General features: G+C 41.0%; 1 protein-coding gene across 8 annotated transcripts in view; it reads left to right on the plus strand.

Annotated features, from left to right (window-relative positions):
- Window positions 1-19,745, plus strand: part of SULF1 (sulfatase 1) — a 193,190-nt gene that overhangs the window by 121,504 nt on the left and 51,941 nt on the right. For 7 of the 8 annotated variants that reach the window (XM_009213161.4, XM_003902844.4, XM_009213164.4 and 4 more), the window contains 6 exons: window positions 2,155-2,324; window positions 13,689-13,839; window positions 14,740-14,915; window positions 16,262-16,390; window positions 16,669-16,725; window positions 17,876-18,005. In XM_009213161.4, coding sequence (XP_009211425.2) covers window positions 2,155-2,324; window positions 13,689-13,839; window positions 14,740-14,915; window positions 16,262-16,390; window positions 16,669-16,725; window positions 17,876-18,005 — 813 coding nt within the window. The remainder of the gene's footprint in view (window positions 1-2,154; window positions 2,325-13,688; window positions 13,840-14,739; window positions 14,916-16,261; window positions 16,391-16,668; window positions 16,726-17,875; window positions 18,006-19,745) is intronic. The other variant, XM_009213166.4, reaches the window with a different exon arrangement.

Genomic DNA, 19,745 nt, shown 5'->3' on the forward strand with positions numbered 1-19,745 from the left:
CTGCCCTGGACCCAACCAGGGACTTGTCCACACAATCAAATGTTCATCTTGTACTGTTTTACTTTTCATTGGGACAAAAGTATATTTTGTCTGTGGCTTCAGATTTAGGCACAAGCATAAGAGCAAATAAATATAATAATTAAAGGTTGAAAAACCACATTCCTTGTTTTTACACCTGTTCTAACCAAGCTTATACGTGACAAGTATACCTGCCCTATCACAGCAAGCGTCCACAAAAGTCTCTAACGCTATCAATTCTAGGATTTTCAAATCAGTTCAGAGAAACTGAAATCAATGTCCTATGGTTCTTTGACAAATGGGTTCTAGTTTTGACTTAAAAATTCACAAAGATTTTGTGATAGCTGACTTAGGTTTAAATTTTTTTCAAATCATAAGAATAAAGGGGAAAATATCTTTGAATTTAGCCTGCTAATTTGCCTAAAATATCCCCTTCCCTTCCAGCCTTACCCATCTCTTCTTCATTTATATAAAAGAAGCTGAGAATCTGCTCTATCTAGCAACCTCTCCCAACAGGCTAGATCACTTGGTAGAAATCGGAAGGAGAGAACTTGATTTAATGTTGGCATATTGCTGTCTTTTTGCTTGGCCTGATTTGAGCACAAGGGACTTGGTGGGAGATAAGATGTAAGTCCAGCTCCTTCATACCCTTCAGAAAACAATGAGTGCAAATGAATTCATAAACATTGCTAATAGGCTTCCAAACTCATGGAAGTTAAAAGTTAGCATAGACCTTGGAGGCAAATTTGAGCAATATCCTCATTTGCAAAAATGAGAAAAAAGCATTCTAGAGTGGCTCAACCACTCATCCTAGTTCACATCCCCGGCTGTGGATACAATCATTGCATGCAAATGGTGCAGACCATGTGCACTAATTGTCACTGCTCTCCTTTGCTGTCTGTAGGGATGCTTTTCATGCTCCTTGTTCAAGTTATTAACCTTTCTTTCCCTGTTGTCCTAAAGAGAGCAAAGTAATCAAGATTCTCTCCAAATACGAAATCAGCGTAACTTGTTCATTATCACAGCTGATTAAGTGTCAAAGACAACTGTGTCTGAAAAGAATATATATATTTTTTCAGTGAGGAAAAGAATGAAACAGACACCCCCGTGGAAGAGGAAGGAGATAGCCTGTAGAGTTGCCCTAACAATGACATGTGACACACACCATCCCTCTGATACTGCTTTTGCAGCTGTTCTGGTCCTTAAATCTACAACATGTGATTAGCCATGCCTGGGAGCCTTCAACATTTGCAAATATTGCCTAAACACTTTCTGAATAAAGTTTATACTGGAGCTCCAAGCCAATGACACACACTTAAAAAAAGCAGGTGGTTTAAGTTTTCATCTTTTCTTTCCTTTTCACTCCATTTCCTCCCTCCCTCTTACAGACCTGCATCAGCCCCCCTGACTGTGGGTTAAGTCATTTTATTAGCAAGTCAGACTCTAATCCCAGCAGCTGTATTGCTTTAGTTGTGCAATTAACACAGTATAATCTGCAGGAAATCAACTGCTCCCTATTCAAGTGTTTCAAGTAAATTAACTGATCAAATGTTACAGCTTTTCCCTGTGCTCCCAGATTTTGGCCATGACTTTGATTAGTGATTATTGTAATTCCCACAGGTGGATTTTTCATTTGAAGAAAATATATTTTCTTGTGTTTGCGTATTTGTGTGCGTGTGTGTATGTGTGTGTGTGTGTTCTGCAACTGTAAATTTGAAGTGGGCGTGGGTGTTTCCTGCCCTTAAAGTAATTAAATTTTTGGCCAAGGAATTACATCAGTGAAACCTGAGACTGAAATATGTATCTGGTGTTTCATGTGTTCTAGTGCTTTTATTGCCAGATTAATCATTATCTTGGGCAAACACGACTTGACTTTTTTTCCCCATTGCTAAGTTGTATATTACTTAAAATCCATTTTTCACATGTTACCAAGCTAGCAACCCTAGAAAACAACTGGCAGCTGATTTTCTGTATTATCGAAGATGTTTGGCTGCCTTGGGAGGTGCAGCCTTCCTTCCTGCTGTAGACCTTACCACTTCATGCAGTGAATTGCTTCTGGGGAAAGCAGTTATTCAAATGTGATCTGATGAATGTCACCTTTTGTAATTTTTGTTTTGTGTCAAATGTATGTTTCAGGACTACTTCACAGACTTAATCACTAACGAGAGCATTAATTACTTCAAAATGTCTAAGAGAATGTATCCCCATAGGCCCGTAATGATGGTGATCAGCCACGCTGCGCCCCATGGCCCCGAGGACTCGGCCCCACAGTTTTCTAAACTGTACCCCAATGCTTCCCAACACATGTAAGTAATAAACTCAACCTGCGACCTGCCGAACATGCCTTTCCCTTTTCTCCTCGCCCCACTCCTCCCCTTTACCCTGTTTCCTTCCACCCTGTGTATCCACAAAAAGGATAACTTAAGTGCAGACCATGGAACAGGCGGAGCCGCTGAACCTGAAAGAAAGCGCCTTATCTGGGTGGTTTGAGGAGGAATCATATTTCCAGCATTTACAAGTAGCTAAATAGAAAGGAAGAGACGCACATAGAGTGAATGGGGGCAAGTTTTACAAGAGTTTCCTTTCGTTGTCTTAAATAATATTCGTGTGTCTGATCTAATAATAACGATGATCAAATAGTATGCTTTTCATAGCTACACAGTGGGGACCCCTGGTCTGGTTATAGAAACATGGGTTTATTTTCCAGGCGAATACTGTAGCAGCTTTGCTGCAGATGTGCAATTAGAATTCCTGCAGAAGGCAACTTAAGTGTCTTGCCCAAGAGGGCTTCTCAGGTCACAGCTTTAAAATAACCTGATTTTTTTTTTAAAAGAGGCAAGAGTCTTGGAGATGGGGGAGGTGGGAAGGCACAAGGGAGAGGGCTGATGGCATGGGGGGATGAGACAGAACAGAGAGCTGTCGTGTGCCACAGTTCTCACCAGACAAAGGTGGAAAAATCTGGATGCTCTGGCAGCAAAGAACATGATTTTGTTGTTCACTCATTTGACACCATTTCTTCCCAAGCTTTGCCATCAATATTCAGTCTTCCACACAGAGCAGTGGAGTTGGCTCTGTGTCTGCTGAAAGCCTGACCATTAGGGAGACAGGGAACAGAAAATTGGTATCTGTTTCCTATATTGTGAAACCTCCAAAATTGGTTCTTAATCTATTTGTACTTAAATATCATCTCTTTTCATCCACACTGGTTATTAGCCAAGATTCCAGGCAGAAAGAACCTTATGAAAATAGATAACTAACTACTGCAGGCTCTCTAGTTGCTGGTCACTATACATCCCTAGAGTTTTTATAAAATGTTCTTTTTTTTTTTTTTTTTTTTTTTTTTGAGACAGAGTCTCGCTCTGTCACCCAGGCTGGAGTGCAGTGGTGCAATCTCAGCTCACTGCAAGCTCCGCCTCCTGGGTTCAAACAGTTCTCCGGCCTCAGGTTTCTGAGGAGCTGGGACTACAGGCGCACATCACCACACCTGGCTAATTTTTTGTATTTTTAGTAGAGATGCAGTTCCACCATGTTGGCTAGGCTGGTCTCAAACTCCCCTGACCTCAAATGATCCACCCACTTTGGCCTCCCAAAGTGCTGGGATTGCAGGCATGAGCCACCGCACCCAGCCTTATAAAATATTTTTATTTGTACCTCATTGTAACTAATTGACTTATGACTCTTGGTCAGTGGTACACAGATCATCTCTATATCACGTGACTTAGACTACAAAGAAGGAGGCCAGAGCTGACTCAGGACAAGAACTAACAATATGAAGCCAGGGTGGGTAACCTACTGAGCATGCCCAGGAACTCAGAGGATGGAAGTGTTTTTTTATTTCTTTGTTTTTGGATTTTTGTTTTCTGAGACAGTTTCGCTCTGTTGCCCAGACTGGAGTTCAGTGGCGCGATCCTGGCTCACTGCAAGCTCCACCTCCCGGGTTCCACGCCATTCTCCTGCCTCAGCCTCCCACGTAGCTGGGACTACAGGCACCCGCCACCACGCCCTGCTAATTTTTTTGTATTTTTAGTAGAGACGGGATTTCACCGTGTTAGCCACATGGAAGTGTTTTAATGCACAAACTATCATCAACAAATCGTGAAAGTTGCCCCAGCACCTGGGAATATAGCTGGGATAAGCCATTATGTTTTGGAGTCTACTCCATGGGTGGATATTTAAGCTTCTGAAGATCTTACGCTATATATAGCTCTGCAACTAAATTCATGAATGAAGCCCATGTATGACAAGTGGCTCTCCATTATAGCTCACTTACAAATTTAGTAGCCAACTGATTCAATGAAAGGAAAAAGTCCTGCGGGCTTTTTCAATACCCCCGAACCCCTCTGTTCCCATTTCTGTTGAATCAGAAATCACTTTACCTTTCTTTATTGCATTAGCAGAAACCCAGCCTAAGGTGACTTCCTATAACTGTAAACTTTACAGATGTTCCCCTAAGCTGGAGGAGAAGGGGTTGACAAACCAGAGTGCTTTATGGCTCCTTAAAAGTCAGCCTGCCTTTGAAGCTTTGAGGCAAGGTCCTAAGCCTGCAGGAAAATCAGCCTCAGGTCAAGAGGTTCTGAGAGCTCAGTTGCATGGATTCAATATTGCATGAGGGGAGGGGTCTGCAGAGTTCTCAGGGTCTCAGCAATAGCTTTTTGAAAAGCATCTCTGATTCCAGTAATTAAAAATTCTATTTCATTCCACAAATATTCATCGGTGCCACCTGTGACACCATGCAGTCCAGCAGGGATACAGATAAGCATGAGGAAGACATAGTTGCTGACATTTAAGGACTGATGAGCTAAGACAGGGGTTGGCACACTGATACTCACAGTCCAAACCTAACTTGCCACCAGTTTTTGTTAATAAAATGTTATTGGCACACAGTCACGCTCATTCATTTATGTATTGTCTGTGGCTGCTTTCACAATACAACAACCAAGTTGAGTAGTTGTGTCAGATGCCATACAGACTGTAAATACTATCTTAGCCTTGATAGAGTGACTTTGCCCCAACCTCTGCTCTAGGGGCAGGATGGGCAAGTGTCCCAATGGCGATATCACCAATAGGGCCAGAAGTGACAAGCACAGAGCAGACATTGGCAGGGCTGCGGAGTGGGGAGGGAGAAGCATTCATATCTTCAAGGGAAACCAGGAAAACTCATGGACCAAGACTTTCAAAGTGGGCCTCAAGAATGGGTAAAATTTCTACAGATGATTGTATAGCGATTGGGTTTCAGGAAGAGAATATGGCAAGGACATGCGGTCACTGTGTAAGGGATGCAATCTAAGATGTGTCCTAGAAACTGCAGAATTGACTACAAAGAAAGCAGCACTGAGGAACAATGCTGCAAAGGGAAACTGTTGCAGAATATTGAGGATGTCAGTGAGTTTGTATGTAACTGCAAGCAGAGAGTCACTGGAGGTTGGGTAGTAACAAAATAGGAGGTGGCTCAGTCATTTCCACGTGCAAATAGATTCAGTAGTTCCTTTTTAGTTCAAATGAACCATCTATTGCCCTTATTTAGTGATTCTGTAAAGTAAAATCTACACAGGGCAGTGTGTGGCCTTAGAGGCTAACAAGCCTGCCTTCCTGTCTCAGCTGCCCTCACTAAGTCTATGGGTGCTTTCTTTAATCTCTTGAAACCTCCACTGTCTCATCTGTAAAATGGAGATAATACTAGCACCTTGATGTGATGTCATGAAGAGAAATTAAGAGAGGCAATGTAGGTAAAGTCCCCACATACAGCCTGGGACATAGAAGCCACTTCATAAGTGTCAATTCTTATTGATGCTTTCTATTGAGAAACTACCAACATTCTATCATTCTTGACCTACAAAAGGGCAATTTCATATGGCTCAACTTAAGGTTTAGGGGAAGCAGTGAGAGAAATGACAACTTGATGCTTGTCCATTGTGACATGACATACCTCTTGACAAGCTAAGACTCACATTGTGATAAGCCTCTCACACCTGCCCATTCCAATGCAATAGACAGGATAAGGACCAATCTGGACTGTGTTATCTTTTCCAGGTGCAAGTATGTGCTATGGGTAAGTGCCAGTTTGGAGAACTCCCTTAGCCACAGGAAATGAAAATTCATGTGGTTGGTTGAGGGATTCAGCTTCTCTTTGCTGCTAATCCTTGGGTTTTGTGCACCTAGACTGTGATCTCCTGCATACCCTGAAAGCCTTGAATTCCTGGCATCTTTGCTGTAAAGGTGTCCCTGGTTGCTGCTGGAGGAAGGGGCTGGAAGGAGTGAGCATGTGCACAGGTTCAGAGTTCAGTCTTCAGACAAAAGGAGTGAGACAAATGGAAGACAAGCTGCCGACGGTAGTGCATGGAGCTACTCAATGACCAGCTTCCTTAGCGAAAACATTAGCAACACATTCAGGCAAAGGGATGCAAGAAGTTAAGTACTTTGCAGAAATATTTGGCAGGCCCTGTGAACACTGCGCAAGAAACCGTAGGTTCTCCCCAGTTGCAGGGATGCAAGTAACGTGAACACTTTCCTTTTGGTCTTCTTCCTTGGTGGTCAGGCATCATTCGGATCGCTTTCATCTGGCATCGGGTTTTAACTATCTGATCCTCTCAGAACTGGGGCGAATGTATCATCTTTCCAAGGTGTTTGCCGTTACCAACAAAGAGAGGAAGCCAGTTCACTATTGGCCTGTTAGCTTTACAAATTGATGGTAGAGCTTATGCTTACCAAGGAAGAGTGAAAGGGGATTATCGACCACTTGTTGACAGGGAAAACAGTTTAATCAAATGGTAACTCAGCTACTCATAGCCACTGAGAAATCTGAGGAAGCCTCCGTCATAATAACACACATAATAATCCTATTACTAGAAAGCCCTGCACTCTGGCTAAGGCTCTACTCTACTTTTCAGTAACTTACTTCCCCAGAACCTCCATAGGGATGCAATTCCTTCACCCCTGCTTTAATGTACTTCTCTCTCCCTGCCTCAGTGATGTCATGATACACACCTGTGGACAAAAGCCGTGACAGGGAAGGAGATGCCACTTACCTCCCCGGTGATTCTATAGGAAACTAAGGGACCTCCTTATCACCCTTCTACGAACTATGCCCCTGTCAACTTTGAAAATTTGTTGTTGTTGTTATTCCAATTTCTTTTTTTTTTTTTTTTTTTTTTTTGAGATGGAGTTTCACTCTTGTTGCATAGGCTGGAGTGCAACGGCATGATCTCGGCTCACCACAACCTCTGCCTCCCGGGTTCAAACCGTTCTCCTGCCTCAGCCTCCCGAGTAGCTGGAATTACAGGCATGCACCACCACGCTCGGCTAATCTTGTATTTTTAGTAGAAACGGGTTTTCTCCTTGTAGGTCAGGCTGGTCTTGAACTCCCAACCTCAGGTGATCTGCCTGCCTCGGCCTCCCAAAGTGCTGGGATTACAGGCATGAGCCAGCACACCTGGCCTGTTATTCCAATTTAACAGTTCTTTCTTCCCATACCTATAAATGTATGTGACTGTGTGTGTGTGCATGTACACACACACACACAAATACACAAGTTCAAGTGAAATCTTGAAGTCCGTGTGCACTAATTTGCAAGAGTTGTTGTGAAGGTAGAGCTTTTGAATAAACATAGATGTCAAAGGGAAAACTCCCTCTGTGCAAGCCACAGGACAAAGTTTTTGAAACACCTTTGTTATCTAAAGCTGAAAAGAAATGTCTTGCCTTAAAAGAATTTGCACATTCATACCTCTTTCCACAAATACATGAAAGGACGTGCTTTTGAAAATGAGAAAAGCTTAAATTCTACAAAAAAAAAAAAAGAAAAATGTGATTTGGGCAGAACTCATTGCTCCCTTTTCTCTGTTTCTAGCTCATTCTTCTCTGGGTGGATCATTTACTAATTATGCTGTCAGCGTTGGTGTTGCTTTTTTACTGAGATCCCTGAAGTCGAGTTGCACAACTCCAGGGGGCATTCAAATAACATATCAGGTGAATGATGCCCTGGAATTTTGCAGGTAGCTTTGTTCTGAAGACAGGGACAAAATGCTTCATCTCTTTACCTCCCAGTGCCTGGTGAACATGCCTTCCGACAAAGGAGTTGCACAATTCATTGTTGCTTAGCAAATGAACAAACATGTTCACCTCACTAAATAGCTGACATGAAAACATTTTAAAAATAGTATCAATATATTTAAACAGTTGGTTTCATGAATTTAAAAGACACTCAGAGATAATATAATTCCAGTTTTTTAGATTAAAAAACAAAAACCCAAAGTCTATGTTCTTTAAATGAAGGCCCAGATGGTTTTGTGAAGGTCACATGAGTATTTAGGGACAAAACTAGAGCTGAAACTCAATTCTCTTGGCCCCAGGTGATCTTCTTACTCCCCCAGACTTACTCAGTTCACATCACAGTCACAATTCAGATTAGAGCTATAAACAGTTCCATGCATCTGCACAATTCTAACTGATATTTATAGCTTCATTAAAAGACTCTGAATTATTTTTCTTATATACCTCCAATCAAGATCATTTGGTATTATCCTGCGTGTGTTCAAATGTTACATATCTACAGATATTTGAACTCAGGTGGGGAATATCTCCACAAAGTCAATTAAGTAAGCTCAGTTTTAGTGAAAACTGAGATGGTGCAGCTTGAGAGATTAAGTATAGAATTTCCAATTTAATGCTTTGAATGTGTGCCTTATATCTGTATCACTGGCTTATTCTGGGAATTGAAGTCTTATTTCATTTCTAAGAGAATGACGGTTCTGCTACCAGTGACCTTTAAGGGTTAGATCATTAGGGCTTTTTGTTTGTTTGTTTGAGACTAAATAAATGAAGAAAACACATGTTCAGATATAAAACACTAGAAATATATTCATTTTCACTGGAGTGACACCAAAGGCCATCAGCATTAAAAATGAACTCCTAAGTTCTTTGCCATTCCCCAGGTGTAAATTTAATACACAAAACATGCATCTCTTGAAACTCTTTCTTTGCTAGTAAGAATAATTCTCCTAAAATACTCACCTGTCAAAAAAAAAAAAGGTAACATTATTGATTTTCAGAATTCTTATTTCTGTCATGTCAATAAGCAATACCAGAAAGAAAATCAAACAGCCAGGAGAATTGGCATGATGGTGAAGGTTGAGCTTACAAGTACAGTGGACTCAAGTATCCATGATCCAGCATACTGAGCAATAAATCCAAACGAGCAGTGACTATAGGAAAACAATATGCAGGGAGGCCTCGCTGGGAAAAGTTAAACTTTTATGTATGGGAATAGTCTATGGAGGATTACAGGGATGTTTTCTTGGAAGGATAAGGTCTGGAGTGTACAGTACTGGGTGAAGCCCTTATCTAACAGGCAAGAGAAAGGTCTTCCCAGGTTAGGCATGTGTGACTCTACCTCCAACACAGAATTTTTTTTTAAGAAAGCAATGGAAATTTGAAAATGATAGTCTTGTCTTTAGTCCTCTCAATTTTAATAACCAGTATTGTGTTATCTACCTTTTCATGGATGCAGCCAGTGTGCCTAGAAGAGCCAGGCTTTATTCTGTATTTGCAACAAAAGTTTTCCCAGCAACTGATGGGAAGATACCTGATGGGAAAGCAGAAGCAGGTGGTATTGTAAATCAGGATGAATGCTAAGATTTTAGGACTTACTTTTGATAGAAAGAAATGGATATATCAATTTTCCTTTTAATGAGTGAGATTTTTGAGGCACTTTGTGGGGCTTCTGGTTCAAGACTGTGGCCCGTGTGGTGTTGTAGGAGGGGCACTGATGGAGAGCTATCCCGGTGCATTATTTCTGAGCTACCTCTGTGTACTTTACTTCCTCATTTGTAACATGGGACTAATGTGCCCTGCTGAGTCCTCACAGTTGCTGCAGCAATTAAATGAGCTATTAAGGGATAAGCTCTTTTCCAGCTACCTATGAGAATGGGTGTGATATGGTCCCAGAATTTGCTCTCTAGAGTCACAGAAATCTCCTAACCCTCACAAGAACTCTTTAAAGTTGTTATCCCCATTATATAGATGAGGGAACTGAGACTTAGACAAAAAGCTGTCCAGGATCACATACTATTAAGGAACAGAGCTGGAATGAATATTTGAGTCTAATTCCAAAACATTCTGGAATAACTCAATATGTGGTTTTCCATTTCTCCCAAAAACGGTTACCTGCTTTTTTCAGTGGCTTGTGTTCCAGCTGACAGCTCCAGGCCCTGTTTGAATAATTTGAAGGCAATCCTTAGGGAAGCAAGCTTTCATTATCACTGGGGAACAGAAGGCCGCATCTTCGAGGAATTTGGCAGACCTCAGCAGGGGGCAACCACAGGCCTTTGGCAAAAGATCACTTTTCAACAACATTGTCAATTCCAGTGACCCCCGACCTTCCACCTGCGGGTCCTTGAACAGCTGCTGTTCTGTGGGAAGCAGTGGCAGTCTGTCTTCCTTTAAAAGGCACGTGTACACTCTGTCCCTGCTGCCTGCTGAGATCCCACCTGGGACCTCATCCCCAGAGCTGGGGGTCATCTCCCATATCGAGAAATTAAGAAAAATAAGGGGGGCGGGCAGGGGAGGACAGCTTTGACATCAGTCCCTGAACTTTCCCTTTTAATATAAGCCAGATTTAACATATGTCATTCTGTAAATCCGGGAGTCCAATTTGAGGCTTGTAATTTGCTGCAAGCTTCCCTGTTCCTCCAAGTGGGGTGGAGCTATGCCAAGCACACCAAGGTAACTGGTGGAAGATATAATTTGCCCACTGTGGGCCTGCGTTTCAGTTCCCTATTGTAATTTTTATTTGTGTTGAGGTTTTGTGGTTTTAAAAAAGTCAACTAGATTTATTTTTAAATTAACCCAACCCAACATCAAAGGCAATAAGTAGAGGATGTTTAGGTATTATAAAGAAACCCTGTGTAATCTGTTATAGCTGTATTCTTTTTCAGGGCACGTATCAGTTAATGGTTAGGGGCCTTTCACGACCAACTTTCTATATTTCTCTGACCTCGAACTACCCCCATGGGCGAAAAACCCTTTTTGAGGGAATTTAGAAGCCCCTGTCTCCTCCTCCTCAACCTCTTAATCTAATCCTGTTTGTAACGCAACATGCTGCATGAAGAATAAGAGACATGGGCTTAAGTCCCTCCCCACTTCCCTTATGACTGTGGTTTACTTTTGGATATGAAGAACTCTTTCAGGCCAAGGAAAAAAAATGGGACCATTTGGTTCATGAATCATTTACTTTGGTAGGCAGGAGAAAGTTTATATTGAAAGTTTATCTTAAGAATGACAGGTCATACCTGAAGAGTTTGTTTTGGAATACTATGGATTTTTTCCAACCCAGATAATTACATGGGAGTTGCTTGTTTATTGGCTCATGGAGGAAATTCATGTGCCTCTGTTCTAGGCATTTTAAGTGCTATGTATATATGCTGGTTGTTCCTCAAAACAGCTTTGGGTTTGTTTTTTGTTTTTTGTTGTTGGTGGTGGTGGTTTTTTGAGATAGAGTCTCCCTCTGTCACCCAGGCTGGAGTGTAATGGCGCGATCTGGGCTCACTGCACCCTCCACCTCTCCGGCTCAAGAGAGTCTCCTGCCTCAACCTCCTGAGTAGCTGGGATTACAGGCACCTGCCACCATGCCCGGCTAATTTTTGTATTTTTAGTAGAGACGGGGTTTAGCCATGTTGGCCAGGCTAATCTTGAACTCCTGACCTCAGGTGATTCACCCGCCTGGGCCTTCCAAAATGCTGGGATTACAGGCATGAGCCACCACGCCTGGCCCAAAACAGCTGTTTAAGAAAAGTGCTATTAACCCGTTTACAGATGAGCACATTTGAGCCACACCCTCTTTTCCACTCTAAATCTTGTCTCTTTCTTTAAACATGAGTTACTTACACTTCTGAGCATAACTGAGACACTTTTAGAGACAGTGTCTTCTGAGCTCAATGTTATATTATTTGTGCTGCTGTGCTTCTACTGGGTAACCAGCACCCATCCTGGTCACCAGGGTAACTGTCAACCAAGAAGGCCAGGGATCCCAAACCAGCGTTTTCTACTATCAAAAGAGAGGTTCTGCAAATCCACCAGCAGAAGAGCTTGTATAATAGCAGGTGGCATTTATATGATCCAGTGTGCAAGGCAGTGTCCCAGCGTATCACCATGAATCTCAGAAACTCCAGGTTTTCCCCATGGGAAACCCACACCACCACAGAACCAGGGGAGGACTCGGTCAAGACTCCTGAAATCAATAAGCTCACAATGACTGATTCTTTCCCTAGTTTTATAATACAAATAATGGCATGGGATCACATTCAGCTGTCATTATCCACAACATTTCACTGATGGGATCCTCCTCAGACAGAGACTGGGAATCAGATTTCTCGGTCACATAAACTGTTGCTCATTCTGTGAGGCTGCCTATTTGTAAAGCTGTGGTTCATATTAAAAGCAATCTCAGATGTAGGAAGCACCCCTCACTTCCCTTCTCATTCATTTTGTTAAAGCAAATGGGCTTTGGAATTCAGTTCTGTTTCTACCACTTACTAATGTTGTTAATTTGGAGGAGTTCCTTAACTTTGCCACGCCTTGATTTTCTCAGCTGTAGAAGGGGAATAATAAACCTATTTTACACAACAGCTGAGACAATTAGGTGAGTTAATGTATATAAAACGGTTTGCATGATACCCAACAAATGTTAAACTCTCACTCAGTTTTTAATATTAACCTCTATGTGCTTAATAACATTGAAGAGGAAGATTCAAATGGATTATAGTCTGTTAAAGAGTTCAAATATAAACAGGTAATTCTCGGGGTGAGAATTGCTGTAGCATAGATATGTTGTGTGCCCATGCCAGAGCATGAGGTGGCAGCATCTAATGGTGGAGGGAGTTGGGTGAGACATCAAGAGAAGGTGACATGTTTTTTTCAGTACCCAGTGGAAGACATGGGACACCACGTGGATCTCTGCGGTAGATTAAATATAGACTTGAACTAACCTATTCTGGAACATTAGGACCATTTCCTTGTGGCTTGCAGAAATTATTCCCTGCACCTATATTGATTTGTTTACTAAACGAATAGCTTTATTGGTAAACGTGTATATTGCAGAAGTAGACTTGGTTATCATTCCCACAAGTCCAATTGAAGTAATGGTATCTATATACAAAACTCATGAAGACTAGATAAGTAAGTAATCAATAAAATACTCTTCTCAAGTATTCAAGAGAAAAAAATGTGTTGAAATGATGATACATCATTCCACGTAACATATTTGTGACTACATTTAATAGCCTCATTAGCAATAAAATTTTTATGAGTTAACATCACATGAGAATATTCCCTTGTACCTTACTGAGATTTTATCTGCAGATTTGTAACATAACCATCATCATCTTGATATGTTTCTTACACATTTTATTCAGTGAACCCAAATGAACTTCTAATTACACGTTCAGCTGCCAGTCATGGTTTTATATGTTTGAATATATATACCTTCAGAGGATATTTGCTGTTTGGGGTGGTGAAGACTTCATCTTCTTATACATGCAAACAGAAGATAGTTGGAAGAGGAAGATGTTTTAGCAGTGTCTCAATTATCTCTCCATAATGATTATTTCACAACCTCGAGATATAGTCCTGAAAGACGAAGTAAGAAATATATAGTAAGATTCCTTTCTGGATATTTGCAGAACTCCTAGTTATAACTATGCACCAAATATGGATAAACACTGGATTATGCAGTACACAGGACCAATGCTGCCCATCCACATGGAATTTACAAACATTCTACAGCGCAAAAGGCTCCAGACTTTGATGTCAGTGGATGATTCTGTGGAGAGGGTAAGCACATGAACCTACCTCAGTGATAGTTTTTGGCCCAGCTTCCTTGGCGTAGACTCATTCTTGCCAATCCTGTTTGGTTTTTTCCCCTTCATTTTCCAGCATCACGTTGAGAGAGAAAGAAAGAGAGAAAGTATGTATTTAGTGGCTGAATCATCCCTCCCCTATCTTGCCCTCATTCCATCTACCTCTCCAGAGTTGGTTTCTTATGGAGCCAGTAAAAAATAGGAGAGAAAAATCAAATCAGCATAGATCAAGGGCCACATCCTCAAAGACAATGAAGAATGATGGAGCTTGTGGTGAACTTGAACTTGGAGTTAAGGGCCCCATCTAAAGCAACAACAATTACTCAGCTCCAGCTAAATTTTGCCATGTCGAAATGTGGATCAAGTATCAGCAGGTCTTCTGACTTTTTTAAAGAAGCCAGAAACACAAAAAAATTTATTTGAAATTTTCTGAACTTTGAAACATAGTATAAGCCAAACAAGATGTGCCTCAGGCTGGATTTAACTGGATCAGGCTCGGAAGCAGCCTGTTTTTAACCCTTGGTAATTAGATATGTGATGATAACTTTAACAATGGGTTTTGAAAATACAACCTATAAAGTTTGATGGTAGAGGTTTTTGTGTGGGGTGTTTTTGTTTTTGTTTTACCAAGCAAGCAAACAAAAAGCCTGTAAGTAGAATGTGCTAGATTCTAAAAAGTTACGTTTCAACTTTACTATTGGACCTTTTCCCTCCCAGATTGTAAGCAAATAGAAAATAAACATAATGTTATTAAAGCAACTCTTGCCTTTTAAAAATAACAGGAAAAGTATTCGGGGGCAATCGTGGCGACATTATTGAGCATCATCTTACACCAGCACAATTGATTCTGACTTGTTCCTGTGCTGTATTTCAGCTGTATAACATGCTCGTGGAGACGGGGGAGCTGGAGAACACTTACATCATTTACACCGCCGACCATGGTTACCACATTGGACAGTTTGGACTGGTCAAGGGGAAATCCATGCCATATGACTTTGATATTCGTGTGCCTTTTTTTATTCGTGGTCCAAGTGTAGAACCAGGATCAGTGTACGTATTTCTCTGTTTGCAACATTCAACTGTCGTACCTCATGTGTGTCTAAGATAATTCAATTACCAGTCTCAGTATCCGGTTTCCTTTCATCCCAAACAAAAAAGGATGTGTGTAGGTTGGTTAATTTAGAAGATGAAAACCTTTTTCCCCCTGCCACATCTTAAATTAGCTGAAGTATACTACTTAAAGAGAAAGGAAAAATAACTGTATCAATGACTAATTCTCTCAAATTGACTGGAATCCATGTCTTTTTGGTCTGTGTGCACAGACAGGATGTGATCTTCTGGGACATCATCCTTCTTTGAATCAGAGATGCGCTGTCATTTAAAAATAAATAAATAAATAAAAACCGATGCCATCCTTTTAGTGTTTAACTTTTAAAATTTTTTCCGAAAGAAATGTTTTTAAAAGATAAATTTTTAAACGCTGGCTTTTCTTTTAAAGGAAAAAGAGCTGAAGGACTAGGCTGCTATTTCTGTCACTGTAGGCAGGTCACTGCATCTCTTTGCATCTCTGTTTTCCCATCATAAAATGGCCTTGCCAATCATCTCAGAATGTTTTGAATAAAATGGGATTGCATCCATGAAAGAATTATGGAAAGACTAAAAGAAAAAGTGGAAGTAGAATCCAGAAGCTGGAGTGGCCCTTAAAAGTCATCTAGCCTGGACACCTGATGTAACAGTGAAGCTAGGCAGACAGTGTCAGTGCCCATCTCAGATCCCTGGTTCTGGAAGTGCTGGCAGTGGGGCCCAGAGCCCAGATGTTCTGAATCTCCCCCATGTACCTCATGTGCTGCCACATCCCACTACGTCCTGGAGAGAGGGCAACTGAAGTAAGAAGGGTTTCTTTGAAGAATGTTATTATGCCTCCTAAGATTATTAGAAACACCCTGGGAATTGTCAGACCTATATCTAGAAGGCTTTATGTTTTAAGGACTAGGTAGCATAGATTGAATTCAACTGTAAAAACTGTACATCCTATTTTAAAATATTGATTTTAAGGCCCTTGTTCAACTGGAGAGTTATGGACTATTGGATTTTAGACAAAAGTATGCTTGCTGCAAAAACCATGTATCAGGCTGCATCTTGCCTGGTGATGTGGTCAGAGCACAGGGGTGCAGGCATCTCTCCAGCCCGACCCTGGCAAGAGTCAGTTAATCTTGCTCAGTGCCATTGCTGTGATCACACACCCACCCTTGCCATGCAACCACCCATGCCTAGGAGACCAGATGAGAGGGTGAGAAGAGTTGAAGGCCAATGAGTCACTGTTGTAGAAAAAGCAGCCCTAAGTACCACCTTCCCCTGGCATTGGATCTCAGCCATCACCGTGTGCCCCTTTACAGAGTCCCACAGATCGTTCTCAACATTGACTTGGCCCCCACGATCCTGGATATCGCTGGGCTCGACACACCTCCTGATGTGGACGGCAAGTCTGTCCTCAAACTTCTGGACCCAGAAAAGCCAGGTAACAGGTGCGTCACTGTTCCTCCTCTCGGCCAGCCCCAAACACACTGAGCTCCAGCTGGTGCCCAGAGCCAGCCAGCAGCTGAAGACATGGAGGCAGAATATACCTTGCCCACAAGGATCACCCCAAGTTGAGCATTCCTCAGCTGCTTGTGAATAGCATATTGATGGAGATGCAGTCGTGGTCTGTGGGAAGTGAGAGGTGTTCTTTAAATAAGCTGTTAGCACAGATCCATTTGGAAAAACGTCCAGATGCCAACAGTAAATATTATCATTTTGCTTTCAGGTTTCGAACAAACAAGAAGGCCAAAATTTGGCGTGATACATTCCTAGTGGAAAGAGGGTAATTATTGGTTCCTGGGGTGCTTCTGGGAACCAGTCCTAGTGGGCAGCTCTCCCTGCTGGGTATTTTTTTTTTTTCTCCTTATTTTTGTTTACTAAGCATGCAGATTTTGTAAGCCTAGTCACAAGATTGAATGATTTGCTGCTTATTCTGTGGTGGCTAATAGAGTAATTATTGCTGGATCAGAATTGTAAAGAATAACCCTCAAGTTGGTTAATTGGTACAAAAATACAGTTAGATAGAAGTTATAGTATTTGATAGTATAGTTGGGACATTATCATTAACAATAATTTATGGTATATTTTGAAATAACTACAAGTAAAGAATTGTAATATTCCCAACACAAGGAAAAGATAAATGAGATGATGAATATCTCAATTATCTTGATTTGATCATTACCCATTGTAGACTGATATCAATATATCACACATACCCCCAAAATATGTATAATTATGATATATCAACTTTTAAAATACCAAAACAGCAAGAGAATGATGAGTCCACATCCCCCAAAAAGAATAAATTCTCATAAGATTGGACCAACGCCTTTATCATGGGTGTAGATTTACTGTTGCATTTCTCAGTGCTGGTTTCTAATCAGTCCAGTAGATTGAGTTTCTCTACCATCCTCCCCACGTTCTTCTCTAAGCTGCCTCCAAGCCTTACCCAGCACCTTTCTTTCTACTTCCTACTTCTTTTCCTTATGTGGCTTTCCTAGCTTTAAATAGATAAATGTATGCCATTGTAATTATTTCCATCGTCACTTCTGGGTTTCTCCCTTTTGATTCATTAATGCCCATTGCCTTGTTTTTCTCTGTACATAAATAAGGAGAGAGAAAACATTTATATAATTTTTTTAACAAAAGGAACTTTGAGCATGTAAAATGAAACATGTATGCCCAAATTTTGAAATTAATGCTTTTGGGAAGAATGAATCTTTTCCTGACCTGTCATCTTCATCCTACCCAGCTTGTCATTTTCATAAAGGATCCATCAAATGTTGAACTCCTGTAGACACAGATTAACATCTGTTTCTTGCTGTTTAAAGAATGTGGAGTCATGTGACAGAGAAAAAAAAAAAAAGGGCAGGACTCAGGGACCGTAATTCAGATCACTTCTCATGTACGAAGCTTTTCCCTTTTTGTCGAAGCAAATTTCTACGTAAGAAGGAAGAATCCAGCAAGAATATCCAACAGTCAAATCACTTGCCCAAGTACGAGCGGGTCAAAGAACTGTGCCAGCAGGCCAGGTACCAGACAGCCTGTGAACAACCAGGGCAGGTGAGTGACACAGGCTTTCTTTACCACCACTCATGGGCTTCTCCATCTCTAATTTAGAAAGTTGTCCAGATATGAAAGAATGTACATTTGTGTATAAATAAGCTTTTCCTAGTGGTCTTGAGGGCAAGCTCACTGAGACACCTCTCCACAGACAGAATTACGTAACTGGTTCAGGCTGGGCCTCCCCATTACTACTTGGGCTCCCTCCAGTTAAAAAAGATGATTATCTCAGATAAAGTTCTATGCCAAAAGACACTGGTTTCCTCTGAGGAAATGATTCCTGTTATAGTCCCTGTTAACTAGTCACTGAGGAGTTGCCAAGAGGCTACTTAGTCAAAGCACAGGTACGTGCTGAGCCTCTGGGCAGTGAACCACTGCAAGAGACACGATGGGGCCTTCACCCTAGGCTAAAGTCAGATGTCCTCTTACCCCCAGTGGAGGACAGAGCCTGTGACCAAGCTTGAGGAATGAGAAGAGAAACTATATTCTGTTTGTTTATTGTTCCTACTTCGGCTACAAAGATTCTCGCATCAAATATTTCATTAGAATAAATCTTCATTAGTAGAAATATTACTATAGACCCCAGGGCTACCCAGAATATCAGTTATTATCAGTAAGAATAAAAGAAATACGGTGTGATGAATTAACATTGCTTTTAAAGAAAGTGAGTACATATGAATTTAAACCAGTTTAAAACCAATGATTTTAAATGCTCTTGATTGAAATGTATGCTAGCTAAAAGAAAATGCTGTGTCATGATGAGAGGAACTGAACTTTGGCCCAAATCATTGCAGCTTAGAGCAAAATCAGAGGAAAGCGAAAAATACTAACACGTAGTGAGCATTTGTCTTATCTCAGGCATGGTACGCAGGATTTTGTAGCATTTACTCAATTTAATCTTCACATCTGTAGAGTGAGGTGGGCATTGGCATCCCCATTTTACACATGGGTGACTGGAATTCAAACAGGATTTGTCTGATTCAAAAACTCAGTCCACTTGCTGCCTTCCAAGGTAGGTTACAATAACCAGGTGAAGAGAAGTTCAAATCTTCTGTGAGTCTTTTTTTAACTTAACTGACCTCTAGATATCCACACAATTCACCAACACCAGTTCAAGATGTCAGGCTCACGGAATGAGTAGGTAACGAAGTTATGAAGTGGCCTCACTCATTATACGCTTATTTTATGGTATCTAGCTTGTTGAATAGACATTCACAATAAACAACTTGATCCTTATACCCTGCATTTCCTCGGGCTTTCTTGTACACAGGATCCCTTTGAAATAGAAGAGGAAAGGGAGGGAGAGCCGTTGAAGGAAGGGCTAAAACTAAGCCTTCACTGCATTCTAGTACGTCTTAATTTTCAAGTGTTTAGTGGAGAAAAGCTTAGACCTATTCATTATATTTTAATTTGAAGTCTTCAAATCTTTCTTATGAAAGCTCCAAACGTTATTATGAGTAAAACCTCAGAATTATTTTGTAGCTCTAAGATGATTTTTATGAGCCAGCCTCAATAGACTAATTTACTTTTATTCAGGAGTTGCAAATGTTCAGTGTTAAATACATTTCATGCAAATTGGTGATCTTGTTACTCTTTTAGCTCTAAGAGGTGAACATTATAGTCTTTTGGGAATAAGGTACACTGCCTACCTTTCAGTGTATAATTTTACAAACCTCTCCATATGGCTTGCCCTAAAATTTTAATATATGTCCTAAAGGGCAAATGTAGCATAAACTAGAT

This window comes from Papio anubis, chromosome 8 (assembly GCF_008728515.1).
Source record: "Papio anubis isolate 15944 chromosome 8, Panubis1.0, whole genome shotgun sequence".
Taxonomy (NCBI): domain Eukaryota; kingdom Metazoa; phylum Chordata; class Mammalia; order Primates; family Cercopithecidae; genus Papio; species Papio anubis.